This window comes from Manis javanica, chromosome 2 (genome assembly GCF_040802235.1).
Source record: "Manis javanica isolate MJ-LG chromosome 2, MJ_LKY, whole genome shotgun sequence".
Lineage (NCBI taxonomy): Eukaryota > Metazoa > Chordata > Mammalia > Pholidota > Manidae > Manis > Manis javanica.
In genome coordinates, this window is record NC_133157.1 from 33,299,126 (window position 1) to 33,318,865 (window position 19,740).

Consider the following 19,740-nt stretch of genomic DNA (forward strand, 5'->3'; position numbering starts at 1 on the left):
CACCTTTCTAAGACCTTTCACAGCTGCCCCTCCAACCTTATCATTTTCTCCAGCTTGCTGTGCTCTAGTTGCACCTGTGTTCTTGAATTGCTTCAAACACACTAAAGGCGTTTGGGGATCCTATTCCCTTTCCTCTCCCTTTTTCAAGATAAGAAGGCTGGCTCCTTCTTATCCTTTAGGCTTCAGCTTAAACATTTTCTCTTCAGGGAGGCCTTTACTGATCATCTGAGGTAAGAGTGGCTCCTCCTATCCCTATTTCTTCATTATCTTTATATCATCTCTTGGTTAGTAATCTTTTTCTGCTTGTTTCTGTGTATTTCTTACTAATTATAAATTCCTGAAGGGAGTACATCTATCATGTTGATGGTTATATTCCCTGTGTTGCTGCATAGTAAATAGTTGTTGACAGAATAAGTGAGTGATTTCTTTCTCCTTTCTTGACACATCCAAAACTTACCTTCCTGTCTATCAAATCCAGGACACACAGTAGCTACTCAATAAATACATCTTGCCATATTAGTTCTAATTAATGCTGCCTCCTACAGGAAGCCATCCCTGATCACTATCCACACACACACACACACACACACACACACACACACCCCATATGACTTTCCTCCTTTGGGCTTTCATAGCACTTTATCTGTTCCCTTTGGTGGCCCTGAGCACACCATGCTTATCCCTTGGATCAGGAGCTTTTGCATATATGATTCTTTCCCAATTACTTACATCCATAATCCTGCATCAGGCATCACCTGGCGTGGGTGTACCATTAATGTTCATTTGAATAAATGAACCAGCCAGTATTACAGTGAGTGGGAAAAGGAAGGAGGAATATAAATGTTCACTAGTTTCTTAGTCATTAAATAATTTACCCTTGCTTTAGGTAATAGGTCATCCTAGTCTGCCTTCCTCATGTAGGGGGCTGTATATCTCAAAGAAACTGCTAAACAGGGCAACCCTTCCTGCATTTCAGCTTCTCAATAAGCATTGAGAGGCTTCCCAGAACTTCTGGCACTTGGTACTTCTCATGGGAACTGCAGGGCAAAATACCAGCTCCATGCAGTAGCAACTCAAGAAAGTTAATGGATTTGAAGGGAGAGGAAGCAAAACACAGAAACACACACTTGAGTGCCTGTGTTGGAGGCTTCACAGTCTTCCTTCTGCCATTCATGATTATTTCTCACAATAATGCTGAGTGATATTATATAACAATCTCTAGTTTGGGGTGTTGTCATGTTGATAAGAAAATGTATTCAACTGTCTTATCTAAATAAGGCATCTCTCACATGGTAGCCTTCACTAGATGAGACGAGTATTCAGATGGAGAAACAGGCCCATAATGCCTATAATGTCACTGCCAGGATTTAAGCCCTGATTGTAACTGTGAGCTCCCTCCCTAAATCTGTGAACATATAGTGTTCATATAAGTAAGTTGTGTAGCTCTTCATAGTTTTCTGCTGGTAAAAGTATTCAAGTCCTGTTTATCATATATTTTTAATTTTGGTATCCTATTGTTCCTATTTTTCATTGCCATGAAATCACTTCAGATCTGTGTTCAAGAGCCTTATTTAAATTTTATTCAAAATATTCTGTGAAAAGAAATAGGCCTCTAAGGAAAATAAATCTTTCCCTAGGACAGGTACTGGTTAACTGGTTATTAATCAGCAAGTAACTGGTAATAGGAGATGGGAAGTGTGTCTTTTGTTCTCTTCTCCCAAAGTATTGCTTTCCTTCTAACAGGTGAGAGCTTGGGTATGTGACTTAACACCCTCATCTCTGGCTGTGCTTTTTCTGGGTGACACAGAAGAATTAAGGAGCCAGTGGAGAGGCAGCACTGAGACTACAAATGATCAGGGATGCCAAAGGGATAAAGAGACCACTTGAATGAACTCTAACACCCGAAAGTGAGTGTCTAAACCACCTTTGGCCTGAACAGAGAAGTCAAGGAAAAAAAGGCTTCCTAAGGATATCTCAAAATCAGTTTCCCTGGAGTATGAAAACAAAACACAGGTAAGGATTTTAGATTAGGAGAGGCATCCATAAAGTTTGGAGATTATCACTAACTTGTTTTGGCTATTCACTAGATTGAGCATTTGCTAGATTTCTACCCTGTAAAGCAGGCACTCTTCATACCCTCAGTTACAGGAGAAAACCAAAGCACTGAAAGCTTCAGTAGTTTCTCCATGGTCCCACCGAGATTAATTGGAATTAACTGGCTCAGCTGGGATTAGTGAGAATGATACTGGATATATTTCTCTTGCCCTAATATTATTCCTAAAAAGACAAATCTAATTTGGGACTTTAATGTTTGCCTTTTTCTATATTTAAAATGGAGGTAGGATGCAGGATTCAGGGGTGCTGTCAATTTCAGATAAATCACAGAACATACCTGGCTGTGGGTGGCTATGCAACTAAGGAACTTACTGTCACCTAGTGGCAACCTGTGCTTGTTGCAGAATACCAGGCCTCCAGGTGCAGATGCTGCACACCGAAACCAGCTGCTGGCCAGCTGGACCAGGTGCTGGAAGGTGTCATACACAGCACCCTGCATCATATGTATTCACTCCTATTTGCAAAGATTATTTCCAAATCAATACGAGAAGTCAAGACTGTTGTTCAGTGACCTCTACCTTCCTCTTTCATTCCCACCTCCCTAGCATAGTTTGTAATCCCCTTGCTTCTGCACACCTCAGGGTATGCACGTGTTAGAGTGCACACTTTACTGATGGTGACATATTTATCTGTAGTTCCCCCCCAATCCCACCACGAGTGTCTGTGAGCATCCTAACCAGGTACAGGGACTTGTCTTATTCATCTTTATATCCTAAGCTCCTAGTGCATGGCTGGGCCCAGAGGAGGTACCTAGTGAATGTTTGTTGAATGAATATGAGTTGAATATGAGCTTCTGACCCAAACTCATCATCACTCTATGACTCAGGCCAAGATTAAGCAGGAGTTTATTTGAATACTCTAAACAGTAAACATTTGAGAGGGTTGGGTGGAAGAATGGAAGGAGCCTCTCAGAAAAGTGTCCAAGACAGGGCAGGGCTGGGGGCTTGGGCAAAGGGCCTGCTCACAGGGCAGTGGATGCCCGGAACTTCTGGGTCAGACAGAACACAGCAGCTGTGAGGGCTGTGCACTGACGCACCAAGAGTTTCACACTCAGGTCGTGGTAGCCTCTTTCACAGGTCACCTTAGCAGCCTTCACAAACTGGTGATAGGAGTATACCACATCCCTCAGGTTCCCCACCACTTCCCTGTGCCGGGCAGAGCAGCGGTTGCAGTGTGTGAACTGGAAGCACATGCTAGCCAGCTGGACCAGGTGCTGGAAGGTGTCATGCACAGCACCCTGCATCTCTTCCGGGGACTGGTCCATTCTGATCACATGCTGACAGCTTGACAGAAGTTTCTGGGAGCCCATGCAGAGGCGGCCCCGGCTTTCAGAAAAATGCCAGGTGCACTTCTCTGGGGGGTGTTTGTTCCCATTCCCCCAGGATGCTTCTAAAATGTCTTGTAATTCCAGCAAGTTCTCCATGAGTTGGATGAAGGCCTCAGCAGTGCCGGTAGGGGAAGCTCTCAGCTGTCTGAGAGCCCTGGAGCAGTACTCTGGCCAGATGTGCCTATTCCTCAACAGGGGCTGGGCACTGCAGCTGTGGGCCCTGGCAGGCCTCCAGGGCAGGGCCAACCAGCTCCCTGCAGAGGGAGGTGATGTGAGGGGGGCTGTGGGCTGTGCTTCCAAGTCCCTGTCTTCTTCCTCTGTCTCTGGCTGCAGGCCATGGAAGCATGTGGCATAGGAGAACTGGCAGCTGCACTGCTCCATCCCAATCCTGGGTGCCACCATCTCATTCATACCTGCAAACCCCAAAGATGTGGCCATCCTGAGACTGGCGGAAACTTTAGGATGGGTTTCTGGCGCAAAGCACAGGAAAGCCTTCTCAGCAGGAAGGCAGATGCTAGGGCTTTTCTCTTTGCTTTCTGACAGAGAACAATGGCTTAAACTTTCTAAGTGGGGCTCCTCTTGGGGACATGGTAGTAAGTTTGGCAGAGAACTTCCTGGATTCAAACAGGCCTGCTGAGGTGTGTCCCTAGGGATGGTATCTTCCCCCATCACGTGGTTAAGTGGCTCTGCTTTGACTACCGCTAGTGGGAAGCCTGATGGAACAGTCTGGTCCTGAAGTAAGAAATCAGGGTCTAAATCCAGCTCTGCCCAAAGTTTCTGTTTCTCATGGGCTTGGCCTGGGGCTTCTCTGCTTTGCTCCTGGGGGCTTGTGGGGGAACGTGCTGGGGTGTGCTGAGTCCCTGTTACAGGAGTCCCCAAGGAGAGCGCGGCTGTTACTCCACCAACTGGTGCACTGATTGTCTGTGCGACAGCATCTGATGTGGCACCCTTGGCATCACCCGAATCCTCCCCAGGTTCATCATGTAATAAGTCGTTGCCATTTTTGTTTGTAACTTCTCCATCATGTTCCAGAGAGAATTGTTCTTGTTCTTCCTCCTTTGTAGGGAAAGAAGCTGTCTTCTCTCCTGGATTAATTCCACATTCACCACTTGCAGGCCTATCCTGAGTACACAACAAAGGGCCTATGTATTTGGGGGTAGTTTCTTGCATATGATTTGCCAGCAAGAATCCCAGTCCTGTTTCTAACTGGGCTCCTCCCAGCTCTAGTGTATCTCCTTGAGAGCCAATATGAGGCCCTGGGCTGATGGCCAGGCAGATTATATTTGGGTTTGGGCCAGCACCAGAGAGGGAGGAAGTACTATCTCCAAGCTCTGCAGCAAGTTCTTTGGGGGCACTACCATCCAAGTCTTGAGATGGAGATAAGGTTTGGGAAGGTCCTGCCTGAGTTGTGTCTGGGCTAGATGAGCCTGGGTTGGAACAGTGAGGGCTGCTTGCTGGGGAACTGGCAACAGTAGCTGTCAAAGGGGCAATCTCAGAATTTTCTTCATGGTTGGGATCAATCCGGAGGCGAATGGCAGAAATAGAAGACACTCGAGAGTCGATGACCGACTTGGTTTCCATGGTCTCAGGCTCCATCTCCATGATCCGGGAGGCTGGGCTTTTGCTCTTGGTCTCCCTCAGGGGAGCCAGCAGCCCCAGGGCCTTGGTTTCCAGGAGGGTGGGCTCACCTTGCATGTCCTGCAGAGAGGACACAGTAGGTGAGGGTGCACTGAGGGCAAGATAGGGCTGCCGGTCATAGTAGCACAAGTCGTCCATGCTCTCCAGGGAGGCTGATGGCACAAGGGGAAAGGAGACCTGACAGGTGTAGTCAGTCTGTAGGAAAGACCTTCTTTTTCTCAGAGTCTTTGCATACTTCTTCACTCCTCCCCTTCTGCTTGGCTGTCTTCCATCTGGGGGATTCAGGCTGTCCTCAGGGCTGCAAGAACTAGCCTTATTCTGCAAGCCTGTGGCACTGGGTTCTCCAGCAGACATAGCTCTGGGCCCTGAGAATCAAGAAAAGAAAAAGTACATGAAAAGCATAAAAATACATTTACAGAGCATAGGCTCAGGGCTCAGGATTGCCTAGGTTCAAATCCTGGCTGGGCTGTATAACCTCAGACATCTTGACCTGCTCACTTTCCTCATCTGGTGATACTAACTGCAGCAGGCATTTTTTATTCTTGGTTGCCCAAGATCCATTTCATTGTCTTTTGGTCACAGCACCCTAACTTCCTTTCAGGAAATGACATCTATCTCCCCAGTGGTCTGTTGGAAGGTGCCCTAACCATACCAGCCAAGACGCCAGAGTTATGACCTAGAAAGTCAGCCACAAATTCCCTAGAATTTCAAACTCAAACACATTGATTGAAAAATAAATAAGTAAAAGTAGATCCCATTCTTTGCAGCCACAGGATCCTGACTGTATGATGAGAAATCCTGCTATCCAACCTCCTGATCTGGTTCCTTCTGGTGCCTGAGCTGTTCTCCACCTGTGCTGGAAATTCTATAATCTTACATCCTTCCAACACTTCTTTTTTGTGCTTATGTTAGCCCAAGTCAGTCAGTACCAATGGTATCAGTCAGCACGGCTAGGCAGGTAAGTGCATTAGTGCATATCGAAGTCCTAGCACAGACCTGTGCCTGACAGCTGCTCCCTGGAGGAAGCTGTTGTTATTACTGTCACTACACAAGTGAGGGTTCTAAGGGCGCTTTCCTTGAACAAAAAGTGGCCACGACTCTTCGATGCAGGCATGAGGGGTTTTGTGCAAACCAGGATGGATCTTTCTGAGTGGAGAAGCACTTCTGTGAAGAGTCCTGGGAATCAGCCAGAGGAATTGGAATCACAGCCTAGCACTTGAGAATCAGAGGGCTTTTATACTCAGACCCACTGTTTCCAACCTGGCTGTACCTTATTAAAAACCTTATCAAGTCCTAGGCTACTTCTCACACCTCTTCAGTCAGAATCTCTGAGGCGGGGACCTTGGAATCTGTAGCATTTAAACTAGGCCCTTGGGTGATGAGGCCTTGAAGGGGAGAGGAAAAAAGAGGCTCCCACGGTGAGTCAGGAGCCAGGTCAGAACCCAGAGGGGCACCAGCCATCTCTCAGTTAGGTTCCTCTTGCTTCAAGGTCTCATTTAATGCTGCCTTGGAGTCAACAATGACATGGCCACTTCCCTCTGCTGGGGACTCTAGTCAAACCCTTCTCTTTCTAGGTGAATTCTGTCCATTTCACAAGACCCAGCCCATCTGCCACCTCTTCTGGAAGCCAACCCTGATTCCCACTGTTGAATTAATGCCTCTTATCTCTGCATACCCACAGTTCTGATTCTCCCTTTTATCCCTGACTTGAAGTCATGATGCTTGTAATCTGGTCCCCTAAGCCCAGGTGGACTTCCTCAGAAAAAGACAAGACCCTGCTCTACCTATGTGTTTTCCACTCAAGCTTGGTCCCTACCCACAGTGGGTACTCAGGAGCTGCCTGCCGGGTGTGCAGACTTGCTGGGGACGGCTTACCTGAGAGGACGTCAGGGGGTGTGAGCTTGTCAGCTGCATCATAATATTCCTCATCCGAGCTGCCCTCCTCAAAGGCCAGGGCTTCCAGTCTAGAGCTGGGCTGAGCCTCTGTCCAGCCCTGCTGCCCCAAGGCCAGCAGGTCCCCACCTTGCCAGGAAGCTGTGCTCTCTGAGCTGTCGCTCAGGTGGCTGGCGGGGGAGACCCTGGAGCACAGGCTGTAGTAGTCGGTCCTGCTGCCCTCATGCAGCCTGGGGTCCAGCCTGGCTGCACTCAGTTCAGGTCCCCAGCTGAATGTTTCAGGAGTGGGACTCTCGGAAAGCTCTGTCTTCTGGAATGGAGGGTTGGGTGTCTGCGCCAGGTCCAGGAGACAGAGGAAGCTGCTGGTTTCAACCCTGCTTCTCTCCTCTTGGTTGTTGGAATCAAGACCCTCTGGGAAGCCTGGCGAGGCAAAGTGGAAGAATCCGGACTGGCTGGAGGAGCAGGCGTCAAAGTCGTCCTCTTCCAGGGCATCCACGGACTCACTGGAGCCACTGGTCCTACAGCCTCGGCTCTCGGTGTTGGCCGAGTCAGATGCCTCGGACTCAGCACTGTCTGTCATGCTGCTGACCCCGCAGGGGCTTGGGCCTTTCCTGGCCCCCTCAGACATGGGACTGTCCCCAGGAGGCTGTTCCTCTTTTACAAGCAGTCTGCAGGGGCCCAGCATCAGCAGGTGTCTGTCAGAGAGAGGCTCCAGCACACAGTCTACTTCGGAGGACTCTTCTGAGTCGCTGCATGCCCTGGATTCATAGCCTGCAGCACAGGGGACACTGAGGGTTACAAAACAGCATTCATGAACTGGCAGGTGCTTAAATGTCCTCCTTCCTCCCATTTTCCAGATGAGAAAACTGAGGTCCAGAAGGTTGACTGACCCAGATCATGTTATACTGGCTGACACAGGCTCTGGGGAACGCCAAATCCCATGTTCTTCCCACATCACTGGGCATCCTTTCCCACGTCTATCTGAACCACCTAAAGAGAATGGTATTACCTCCATCCCTACTTCCAAGAGCAGCTATGTCTTCATGGAAACATGGTGTGTATTTAATTGGATTTCACTTGGTTCTAGGCAGCATCACCCAGGTTTGCTAAGCCCCTCCTCCAATCTCCTCTCTGCCCCATCTGGGCATTAAAATCAGGTAGGGCATCATATTTTAAAAATAAAACAATTCCCTAGCCCTAGCTCTGATGTACCGAGCCAAGGAGCTAGGAAGTGGAGCCTGAGAATCTGTTTTTTCAGCAACTTTATGGGGGATTCTGAGCTGCTAGGCTGACACCATTCTGAAGCCAGGCCTTGGGGACCCACTGGTGCTCCAGGGCTTTTAACACACTGAAAACTCATTCAGCTGCTAGTGCTCAGGAAGAATTCATGGGTGGGAAGTCTGGGGGCATTAAGCCAGGTCTCCAATCTCTTTTCTTTTCTACCTGCTTTCTTTTCTACAAGCCTCCTGCATGATCTTTCTAAAAACTTCCCTTTGAGCATGTCACACTCTACCTGAACCTTCTGATGGCCTCCCCTGCCTACAGGGAGGAGCCTGAGCTCTCCCCCGACGTCACGACCTCTCACAGGACGGCCCTGACAGCTCCTTGGCAGCCTGCCACCGCGACCACAGAGCTTTTCGCAGATTGTGACCATGCCCTTTGTGTCACGCCTCCAGTTGTCCCCTCTGCTTTCAATGATCTATCTTCTTTTCTTTGCCTGGTTAACTCCAGCAAGTTCAAGATCTATTTCAAATACCTCCTCCTCTGCCCACTGCCACCTGCCCTGCAGAAGCCGTCCCTTCCACCACCAGACCTCCCCAACCATTCCCACTCAGCATTTCTCCCTGACTAGCCTCTGAAGTATTATCTCTTGTTCATAAATTGTGTTAGACAAAGGCAATAAGTACCCCAAACTCAATGTTTCCTAACTACTTTCCTTCATCTATCATCTAATCTCTTGAGATTATTTATGCCAATTTTATCCAGATGGAGGATATGCTATACAGTGGTGTGCTACTGAGCATCTCTTCCCACCTTCATGCTCAGTGACATCACGCTGGTAGCTTGAAATTAACTATGGTGGGAGCATTTATACCATGGAATAGGCAATTGCTTCAAATCAGGGCTTTGTTTTATTTTCCCTGCAGAGACAGTTGCTAAACATTTATTAGCCAATCAGTGAGGAAATGCTGCATCAACAGTGCTGAGGCAAAAACCTGACAGAAAGCGGAGGTTGGCCTGGGAAGCTGTTCACCTCATTCGACATCCACTGCTTCATTTCTTATGTGATAAGATTTTGAGTCCCTTCTATCTCCAGGCACCCCCTTCTTCTAAAGGGGTTGTAATGTAAGGCTGAGAATTTCTATTATAATTCACGAGAGTGCAAAAGAATACATAGATGTGGAATGAGAAGCTAGGTCATCTGTACCTTCTGAACAAACAAGTGACATCTCTTCTTGCTGAAAAATAAAGATAAAATACAGTGGATCTTAAGATGATTTTAGGAAACACTAAGGGAATCAGAGACCTTCAACAGAATTCCTTGGTTTTAGGGGACTCTCAGGTACAGAGAAAACTTCTCTAGTTAGGATTTTGGAAAGATCAACTATTAACCAGAAATTAAATGGAGAAATGGTTCTCATCTATGTGAGTGGAAGTCTTAGCCCAAATGAATTCTCGCCCTCCTGTTAGGCAGTGAAATGGGCCTGCCCATACCGGAGCAAGCCTCAGCACCTCACCTTCTTCAGCAGATACCCGGTGCACCTGTTGTTTGTTTCCCGGCCAGAGGAAAACGGAAGTAACGGGGTCAACAAACAGTCTGTAGTACCCAGCAACCAGGCAGGCTAGGTCTTTCGCACTGTTGGATTCCAGCAGCAAAGTGAGAACCTTTGAAGGTAAAGAGAGCTCTTATGCTTTTAAAGAGCAAAGGGACAGTCTGAACACTGACAAGCCCAGATGGGGCCAATGAGAGATTCCAAGTAACTCAGCCATAGTCAACAGGCTACTTGAAATAAGTGTTGATGCAGGTGCATGCACACACACAACCACACATGCATGTGTGAGTGCACATACACGTGCACGCACACACATACACACACACACTTGGGCACACACAGTGGGCTCCTCCCATCGAATCTCTAAAATGTCTCCTACCCACCTCTTTATCCCCTAGTCCCGCTCCTCTTCCCAACCACCCCACCCCACCCTGTCCATTCATGCAATGGGGCCCATTCAACACCTGACCTGGAAAAGGAAAAGGAGTGAGAGCGCATGCAGGAGAGTGAGGTGAAAAGAAGAATAAAATACCGCCCTTGGGCAGGTTGGGATTAAAGCAAAGAAAGGCAGGGTAAATGTAAGGCCTTCCAGAGAGGCTCCAGAAGTGCCCTGCCCTCATTTACCCATTTTAGTTGCTGCGACTCAAAACTCTTAGGCAGCCATCCCAGTCCCATCTGGTGCATCCATCTAAGTTTCTGAACCCATCAGGGAAGTTATATAGTTCAGTTCAGTTTTTTTTTTAAAAAAGGAAACTTCCCAAGAAAATATACCTTTTCCACCACTTTTTCTTGGATGGGACAGGATGGATAATACTTTCTCTTAAGCAAAATGTTCGACATTACACTTTGCTAATATCCAAACTCACTTGTTACCCTAGAATGATTTAGCCCCAAAATCCAGAAGCTAGATTCAAAATCTCTTCCTTGTGTGTTACCTTGACATCCTGAAGATACACTCTGACCATGCTCACTTTCTCAGACTCTTCTGTCAGCTCCACACGGCTGATGTTTGCAAACTCTGCCAACGTGGACATGATGTTGAGCTTGCTGTTGATAATTTGGCTAATCCCATACTTGGCTCCAACCAGAAGGGCAATGTAGGATTCTCTATCCTGTAACTACAGAAAGGTGGAAGGGGAATTAATTTCCACTCACAGGCTAGTGAAAACACATTGTATGTGTAAGATGTGATACTGCTGTCTGTAACCCTTGATTACTACTTCAAGTCCTCACCACCACTCTCCCAGACTACCAAATTAGGCAACAGTCTAATCTGGACCCCATCTACCATTAAATTAAGCATAAATTTATCTCCCCTCACAATAGAGACAAACCACAGGACTGTCCTCTGCTCCATAAACACAACCCATACTTTCACACCCATGTACCTCTACCCATGTCATGCTCTTCTCTTGAAATCCCTTCCCTGTCATTACCTCTCACAGTCCTGTCCCCCTTTTTAAAAGCCTCCATCAAAACCTACTGCCTATGGAAAACATCTGCCTGATCTGTCTTCTCAAACCAGAATAGACCTTTTCCTCTGTATTGCTGCACACCACTTTCTCTGTACTTCACTGTTAACCCTGAGCGATGACTTCTTACTGCAATTATTTGTATTCAAGTCTCATATTCCATGTAAAGTCCCTGACAACAGAGTCTCCATTTATCTACATTTTTAACCCCCCAGTGCCCAGTCAGCACCTTGATTCAGCTCACTGAGGTTGGCATTTTTCTCCGATTGCCAGTTCTTTCCTTAGAAAGGAAACGTAAAGGGGTACTGGGGACAGGAACTTGACAAGTGGGAGAGGGCAGGCTTAGCCCTTGGGAAAAGGGCAAGTTTTTCTTACACCTCAAGCCTTTGTCTCTGTGATCTAGTCTCTTTGCCACCTTTGGTAAGTCTACTTGTACAAAGATTCAATCTGTTTCTCCCTTCTCCTGACTGTCTGATGCTCTTCCTTTCTCTCAAAACATTGATTCTCTTTTTCCATCTACACTGTTAGATCAGCAATCTGATTAAATTGACCCACCACATTAAATGGTTGAGAGGTACATGAAATCCACTGTAAGGGCTTTGGTAATATATAAAAGAAATTGCTAATTGGCAAACTGTTATGGGGGGTTCTGGGGCTGATTGAGTGGTAGGGGAGAGTTCCCTTGAACCACACCCCTAGGCACTGACCCTCAACAAACTCATAGCTCTAGGCCTGGGCTCTTAAACAAAAGCTGGAGGAGCAATGGGTAACAGAGTAGAGGACTCTTGCTTCTCTTTTCCTTTCTCAGGATTACCCTTGAGTTCTTCTCCTCTAATAATCAGGGTCCTAGCTTGGAAGTCAGTCTAACATTCCTATCTGTCCTTAATGATTTCCGATTTTTCCTTTTCACTTTTGTAAACCCAAAGGATCAGAGTAAACTACAGGATCTTTCCTTTAGAATGTTTTTCCTCTACACTGAAACTGGGCCAAATCCAACCTTCTTGACTTTCCTTAATCTCTTCTTCTTCCCATACTTATAACTTTCCGCAAGTTGAGTAAGGTTCATACTCAACCTGCAGCTAGCAGTGGCAACTCCACAGCAGTAGCCCCCTACATCTCTCATGGCTTTGCTTTGTTCTGCTGGGTACTTTGGTCTATCATTCCAGGAAATTATGTCTTATTCAGCTCTGCCTCCCCCAGCATCTGTCACAGGACTGGCACCAAGCAAGGGTCTGATAAACACTCTCCAGAGGCAGGATATTTGGCATCCCAAACAAATTTGAGTACATGACAGAGTCCTCAGGAATTTTAGGCTACAAGACACATTGGTCTTCAGAGGACCTCCAATGTCTTTTATAAAAGTAGGGCTCCACAAATCTGGGGAACTCTGGGCACTGTAACCCCCTGGGCAGCAGGGAGCATGAAGGCCCCTCATGGAGATAAATAGCCTCCCAGCCGTTCCCCCTCTAACCTGGCTCCACCATATTAGAGCAGCAGCCCGAGGCAGGCCACGCCCACGGCAACAGCAGAGATAAACTCCATAGTGGCCAGTCAAGAATCAGAAGCCCCGTCTGTGCACAGCTTCCCAGCACAAGCCACTAGAGGTTGCTGTTCTCCCAGGAGAGGAAGGCCATAAACCAACAAGAAGGGAAGTTCTTCTAGCCATCACTTGTGCCAGCTCTGCAAACTATCTCTATCACCATGAAAAGGCAAAATTTCAGGCAGACCAAGATAACAGAGACAACACCTGAGAAGGAGACAGACCTAACCAGTCTTCCTGAAAAAGAATTCAAAATAAAAATCATAAACATGCTGACAGAGATGCAGAGAAATATACAAGACCTAAGGGATGAAGTCCGGAGGGAGATTACAGATGTCTGGAGGGAGATTACAGATGTCTGGAAGGAGATTACAGAAGTGAAACAAACTCTGGAAGGATTTATAAGCAGAATGGATAAGATGCAAGAGGCCATTGATGGAATAGAAAACAGAGAACAGGAACGCATAGAAGCTGACACAGAGAGAGATAAAAGGATCTCCAGGAATGAAACAATATTAAGAGAACTCTGTGACCAATCCAAAAGGAACAATATCCGTATTATAGGGGTACCAGAAGAAGAAGAGAGAGAAAAAGGGATAGAAAGTGTCTTTGAAAAAATAATTGCTGAAAACTTCCCCAAACTGGGGGAGGAAATAATTGAGCAGACCATGGAAATACACACAACTCCCAACAGAAAGGACCCAAGGAGGACAACACCAAGACACATAATAATTAAAATGGCAAAGATCAAGGACAAGCAAAGAGTTTTAAAGGCAGCTAGAGAGAAAAGGGTCACCTATAAAGGAAAACCCATCAGGCTATCATCAGACTTCTCAACAGAAACCTTAGAGGCCAGAAGAGAATGGCATGATATATTTAATGCAATGAAACAGAAGGGCCTTGAACCAAGGATACTGTATCCAGCACGATTATCATTTAAATATTAAGGATGGATTAAACAATTCCCAGACAAGCAAAATTTGAGGGAATTTGCCTCCCACAAACCACCTCTACAGGGTATTTTAGAGGGACTGTTCTAGACGGGAGCACTCCTAAGACTAAGCAGATGTCACCAGAGAAAATAAAATCACAGCAAAGAAAGCAGACCAACCAAATACTAACTAAAGGCAAAAAATAAGATCAACTACCCACTAAAAGCAGTTAAAGGAAACACAAAAGAGCACAGAATAAAACAAACAACATATAAAGAATGGAGGAGGAGGAATAAGAAGGGAGAGAAGAAAAGAATCTCCAGACAGTGTATATAACAGCTCAATAAGCGAGCTAAATTAGGCAGTAAGATACTAAAGAAGCTAACCTTGAACATTTGGTAACCACGAATCTAAAGCCTGCAATGGCAATAAGTACATATCTTTCAATAGTCACTCTAAATGTAAATGGACTTAATGCACCAATCAAAAGACACAGAGTAATAGAATGGATAAAAAAGCAAGACCCATCTATATGCTGCTTACAAGAAACTCACCTCAAACCCAAAGCCATGCACAGACTAAAAATCAAGGGATGGAAAAACATATTTCAGGCAAACAACAGCGAGAAGAAAGCAGGGGTTGCAGTACTAGTATCAGACAAAATAGACTTCAAAACAAAGAAAGTAACAAGAGATAAAGAAGGACATTACATAATTATAAAGGGCTCAGTCCAACAAGAGGATATAACCATTCTAAATATATATGCACCCAACACAGGAGCACCAACATATGTGAAACAAATACTAACAGAACTAAAGGGGGAAATAGAATGAAATGCATTCATTTTAGGAGACTTCAACACACCACTCACCGCAAAGGATAGATCCACTGGGCAGAAAATAAGTAAGGACACGGAGGCACTGAACAATACAGTAGAGCAGATGGACCTAATAGACATCTATAGAACTCTACATCCAAAAGCAACAGGATATGCATTCTTCTCAAGTGCACATGGAACATTCTCCAGAATAGACCACATAGTAGCCCACAAAAAGAGCCTCAGCAAAATCCAAAATACTGAAATTCTACCAACCAATTTTTCAGACCACAAAGGTATAAAACTAGAAATAAATTCTACAAAGAAAACAAAAAGGCTCACAAACACATGGAGGCTTAACAACATGCTCCTAAATAATCAATGGATCAATGAACAAATTAAAATAGAGATCAAGGAATATATAGAAACAAATGACAACAACAACACAAAGCCCCAACTTCTGTGGGATGCAACAAAAGCAGTCTTAAGAGGAAAGTATATAGCGATCCAGGCACATTTGAAGAAGGAAGAACGAACCCAAATGAATAGTCTAATGTCACAATTATCGAAACTGGAAAAAGAAGAACAAATGAAGCCTAAAGTCAGCAGAAGGAGGGACATAATAAAGATCAGAGAAGAAATAAACAAAATTGAGAAGAATAAAACAATAGCAAAAACCAATGAAATCAAGAACTGGTTCTTTGAGAAAATAAACAAAATAGATAAGCCTCTAGCCAAACTTATTAAGAGAAAAAGAGAATCAACACAAATCAACAGAATCAGAAATGAGAATGGAAAAATCACGACAGACTCCACAGAAATACAAAGAATTATTAAAGACTACTATGAAAACCTATATGCTAAGAAGCTGGAAAACCTAGAAGAAATGGTCAACTTCCTAGAAAAATACAACCACCCAAGACTGACCAAGGAAGAAACACAAAAGTGAAACAAACCAATTACGAGCAAAGAAATTGAAACGGTAATCAAAAAACTACCCAAGAACAAAACCCCGGGGGCCAGACGGATTTACCTCGGAATTTTATCAGATACACAGAGATGACATAATACCCATTCTCCTTAAAGTGTTCCAAAAAATAGAAGAGGAGGGAATACTCCCAAACTCATTCTATGAAGCCAACATCACCCTAATACCAAAACCAGGCAAAGACCCCACCAAAAAAGAAAATTACAGACCAATATCCCTGATGAATGTAGATGCAAAAATACTCAATAAAATATTAGCAAACAGAATTCAACAGTATATCAGAAGGATCATACACCATGACCAAGTGGGATTCATCCCAGGAATGCAAGGATGGTACATTTGAAAATCCATCAACATCATCTACCACATCAACAAAAAGAAAGACATAAACCACATGATCATCTCCATAGATGCTGAAAAAGCATTTGACAAAATTCAACATCCATTCATGATAAAAACTCTCAGCAAAATGGGTATAGAGGGCAAATAACTCAACATAATAAAGGTCATATATGATAAACCCACAGCCAACATTATACTGAACAGAGAGAAGCTGAAAGCTTTTCCTCTGAGATTGGGAACTAGACAGGGATGCCCACTCTCCCCACTGCTATTTAACATAGTACTGGAGGTCCTAGCCACGGCAATCAGACAAAACAAAGAAATACAAGGAATCCAGATTGGTAAAGAATAAGTTAAACTGTCACTATTTGCAGATGACCTGATATTGTACATAAAAAACCCTAAAGACCCCACTCTGAAACTACTAGAACTGATATCAGAATACAGCAAAGTTGCAGGGTACAAAATTAACACACAGAAATCTGTGGCTTTCCTATACAGTAACAATGAACCAATAGAAAGAGAAATCAGGAAAACAATTCCATTCACCATTGCATCAAAAAGAATAAAATACCTAGGAATAAACCTAACCAAGGAAGTGAAAGACCTATACCCTGAAAAACTACAAGACACTCTTAAGAGAAATTAAAGGGGACACTAACAAATGGAAACTCATCCCATGCTCTTGGCTAGGAAGAATTAATATCATCAAAAAGGACATCCTGCCCAAAGCAATATACAGATTTGATGCAATCCCTATCAAATTACCAGCAACATTCTTCAACAAACTGGAACAAATAGTTCAAAAACTCATATGGAAACAACAAATACCCCAAATAGCCAAAGCAATCCTGAGAAAGAAGAATAAAGCAGGGGGGATCTCGCTCCCCAACTTCAAGCTCTACTACAAAGCCATAGTAATCAAGACAATTTGGTACTGGCACATGAACAGAGTCATAGACCAGTGGAACAGATTAGAGACTCCAGACATTAACTCAAAAATATAGGGTCAATTAATATTTCATAAAGGAGCCATGGACATACAATGGGGAAATGACAGTCTCTTCAACAGATGGTGCTGGCAAAACTGGAGAGCTACATGTAAGAGAATGAAACTGGACCATTGTCTAACCCCATACACAAAAGTAAATTCAAAATGGATCAAAGACCTGAATGCAAGTCATGAAACCATAAAACTTCTGGAAAAAAACATAGGCAAAAATCTCTTAGACATAAACATGAGTGACCTCTTCTTGAACATATCTCCCCAGGCAAGGAAAACAAAAGCAAAAATGAACAAGTGGGACTATATTAGGCTGAAAAGCTTCTGTACAGCAAAAGACACCATCAATAGAACAAAAAGGAACCCTACAGTATGGGAGAATATATTTGTAAATGACAGATCTGATAAAGGCTTGACATCCAAAATATATAAAAAGCTCACCCACCTCAACAAAGAAAAAACAAATAATCCAATTAAAAAATGGGCAGAGGAACTGGACAGACAGTTCTCCAAAAAAGAAATTCATATGGCCAACAGACACATGAAAAGATGCTCCACATCGCTAATTATCAGAGAAATGCAAATTAAAACCACAATGAGATATCACCTCACACATTAAAGATGGCTACCATCCAAAAGACAAACAACAACAAATGTTGGCGAGGTTGTGGAGAAAGGGGAACCCTCCTACACTGCTGGTGGGAATGTAAATTAGTTCAACCATTGTGGAAAGCAGTACAGAGGTTCTTCAAAATGCTCAAAATAGACTTACCATTTGAACCAGGAATTCCACTCCTAGGAATTTACCCTAAGAATGCAGCAGTCCAGTTTGAAAAAGACAGATGCACCCCTATGTTTATTGCAGCACTATTTACAATAGCCAAGAATTGGAAGCAACCTAAGTGTCCATCAGTGGATGAGTGGATAAAGAAGATGTGGTACATACACAGAATGGAATATTATTCAGCCATAAGAAGAAAACAAATCGTACCATTTGCAACAACATGGATGGAGCTAGAGGATATTATGCTCAGTGAAATAAGCCAAGCGGAGAAAGAGAAATACCAAATGATTTCACTCATCTGTGGAGTATGAAAACAAAGGAAAAACTGAAGGAACAAAACAGCAGCAGAATCACAGAACCCAAGAATGGACTAACAGGTACCAAAGGGAAAGGGACTGGGGAGGATGGGTGGATAGGGAGGGATAAGGGGGGGGAAGAAGAAAGGGGTTATTATAATTAGCATGCATAACATGGGGGGTGGGAGAAAGGGGAGGGCTGTGCAACACAGAGAAGATAAGTAGTGATTCTACAACATTTTGCTATGCTGATGGACAGTGACTGTAATGGGGTTTGTGGGGGGGACTTGGTATAGGAGAGAGCCTAATAAACATAATATTCTTCATGTAACTGTAGATTAATGATAACAAAAAAAGAGAGAGAGAAATAAAAGGGGGATTACTCCCTGATAGGATAAAACTAACTGCAAATCAACGATTAATGCATGCTTTACATATCCTTAATTTTGATCTTTTAAAGGGTGTCAGATGATCAGCTATGGAAGTACATTTTTCTGATAATATTCCTTTCTCTTAAAAAAAAAAAAAAAGCAGTTCCTGTGTGGTGATCTCCAATAGGTTCTTCACAGTGGTATAAAGGTCATATCAAAGTGTAGGCTAAGGGTTTGTTTGTGTTTATACAGAGGATCAAAGCCTAATTCGGCTACCCAGAAAATGAATTAAGATATGATATGAAGAAGAACTTCCAACATCAACATCCTCTGGAAGAGTCATTCCAGAAGATGATCATCAAAAAACTTCAACAAAGATCCTGGTGCTGTTGCAGTTGTAGCTGCATTCATTCCACGGGTTCCTGGACTTGCCATTGGAATGAAGAAGGAGATATCTAAACTGGCCTGTGCATACAGTAAAACAACAAATTTGACTGGATCTATACTGTCAGAACTCAACCAAGATTTAGGAGAAGTGCAAGTTGCAGTGCTCCAAAATTGTGTGACTATAGACTATCTACTGTTAAAAGAACATATGGGATGTGAACAGTTCCCAGGAATGTGTTGTTTTAATTTGTCTGATTTTTCTCAAACTATTCAAATTCAGTTAGACAATATCCATCATATCATTGATAAGTTTTCACAAATGCCTAGGGTGCCTAACTGGTTTTCTTGGTTTCACTGGAGAAGGCTGGTAATTGTAGGTCTGCTTTTGTTATGTAGCTGTATTCCTATTATGTTAATGTGTGTACGCAATTTAATTAGGAGTTTAAAACCTATACATGCTTATGTTACTCTACAAGAAGATATGTCAAAGAAATAATCAATCTTCCCATGTTTTCTTCCGTCTGCTACTTCTATAGCTTTTCTTCTTCCTTCCTAATTACAACCCTTTAGTACAACCCTCATATAGAAAATTACCAAGTATCATAATTCTTCCAAGTGGTAAAGATACCTCAAGACAAATGCTGGGCATAGAAGCCACAGGGCATAAATCTGCAAAGAAGTAAAAAGCTAATCTTTTCAAACAATATTGCTTCTCTCTCACTTACCAACTTTACATTTCCCTGTATGGCCCCGGAAGATGACTGGTTAGCCAGAGACGGGTAAGATTCCTCAAGGGAGGAACAACCTAAGACAGGCACAGTCGCAGGGGGGCCATCAGGTGAGAAATTGGGGATCAACAGAGGTGAGGCTTAGAACCTCACCCCCCATGTTTTGAGAGAAATCTTCTGCATCCGTGGATGTTTTGTTGCCCTTATCTAGCTTGGATTAATACTTAGTCTATAGGCACTGACCTGATCATCTACATTTGCCCTCTTACAGCTCTAAATTATGTTTTCTACCTTTATCTTGCATCTACCTACCACTTCAGCATTTTATTAAAA

The 19,740-nt window shown here is 44.0% G+C and overlaps 1 protein-coding gene across 13 annotated transcripts in view; it reads right to left on the reverse strand.

Moving 5' to 3' along the window:
• Positions 1–2,943: 2,943 nt before the first annotated feature.
• Positions 2,944–19,740, reverse strand: part of FRMPD1 (FERM and PDZ domain containing 1) — a 127,442-nt gene continuing 110,645 nt past the window's right edge. For all 13 annotated transcript variants that reach the window (XM_073227413.1, XM_073227407.1, XM_073227422.1 and 10 more), the window contains 4 exons: positions 10,683–10,865; positions 9,712–9,859; positions 6,956–7,744; positions 2,944–5,445 (listed from right to left, as the gene is read on the reverse strand). In XM_073227413.1, coding sequence (XP_073083514.1) covers positions 3,077–5,445; positions 6,956–7,744; positions 9,712–9,859; positions 10,683–10,865 — 3,489 coding nt within the window. In that variant the 3' untranslated portion in view covers positions 2,944–3,076. The remainder of the gene's footprint in view (positions 5,446–6,955; positions 7,745–9,711; positions 9,860–10,682; positions 10,866–19,740) is intronic.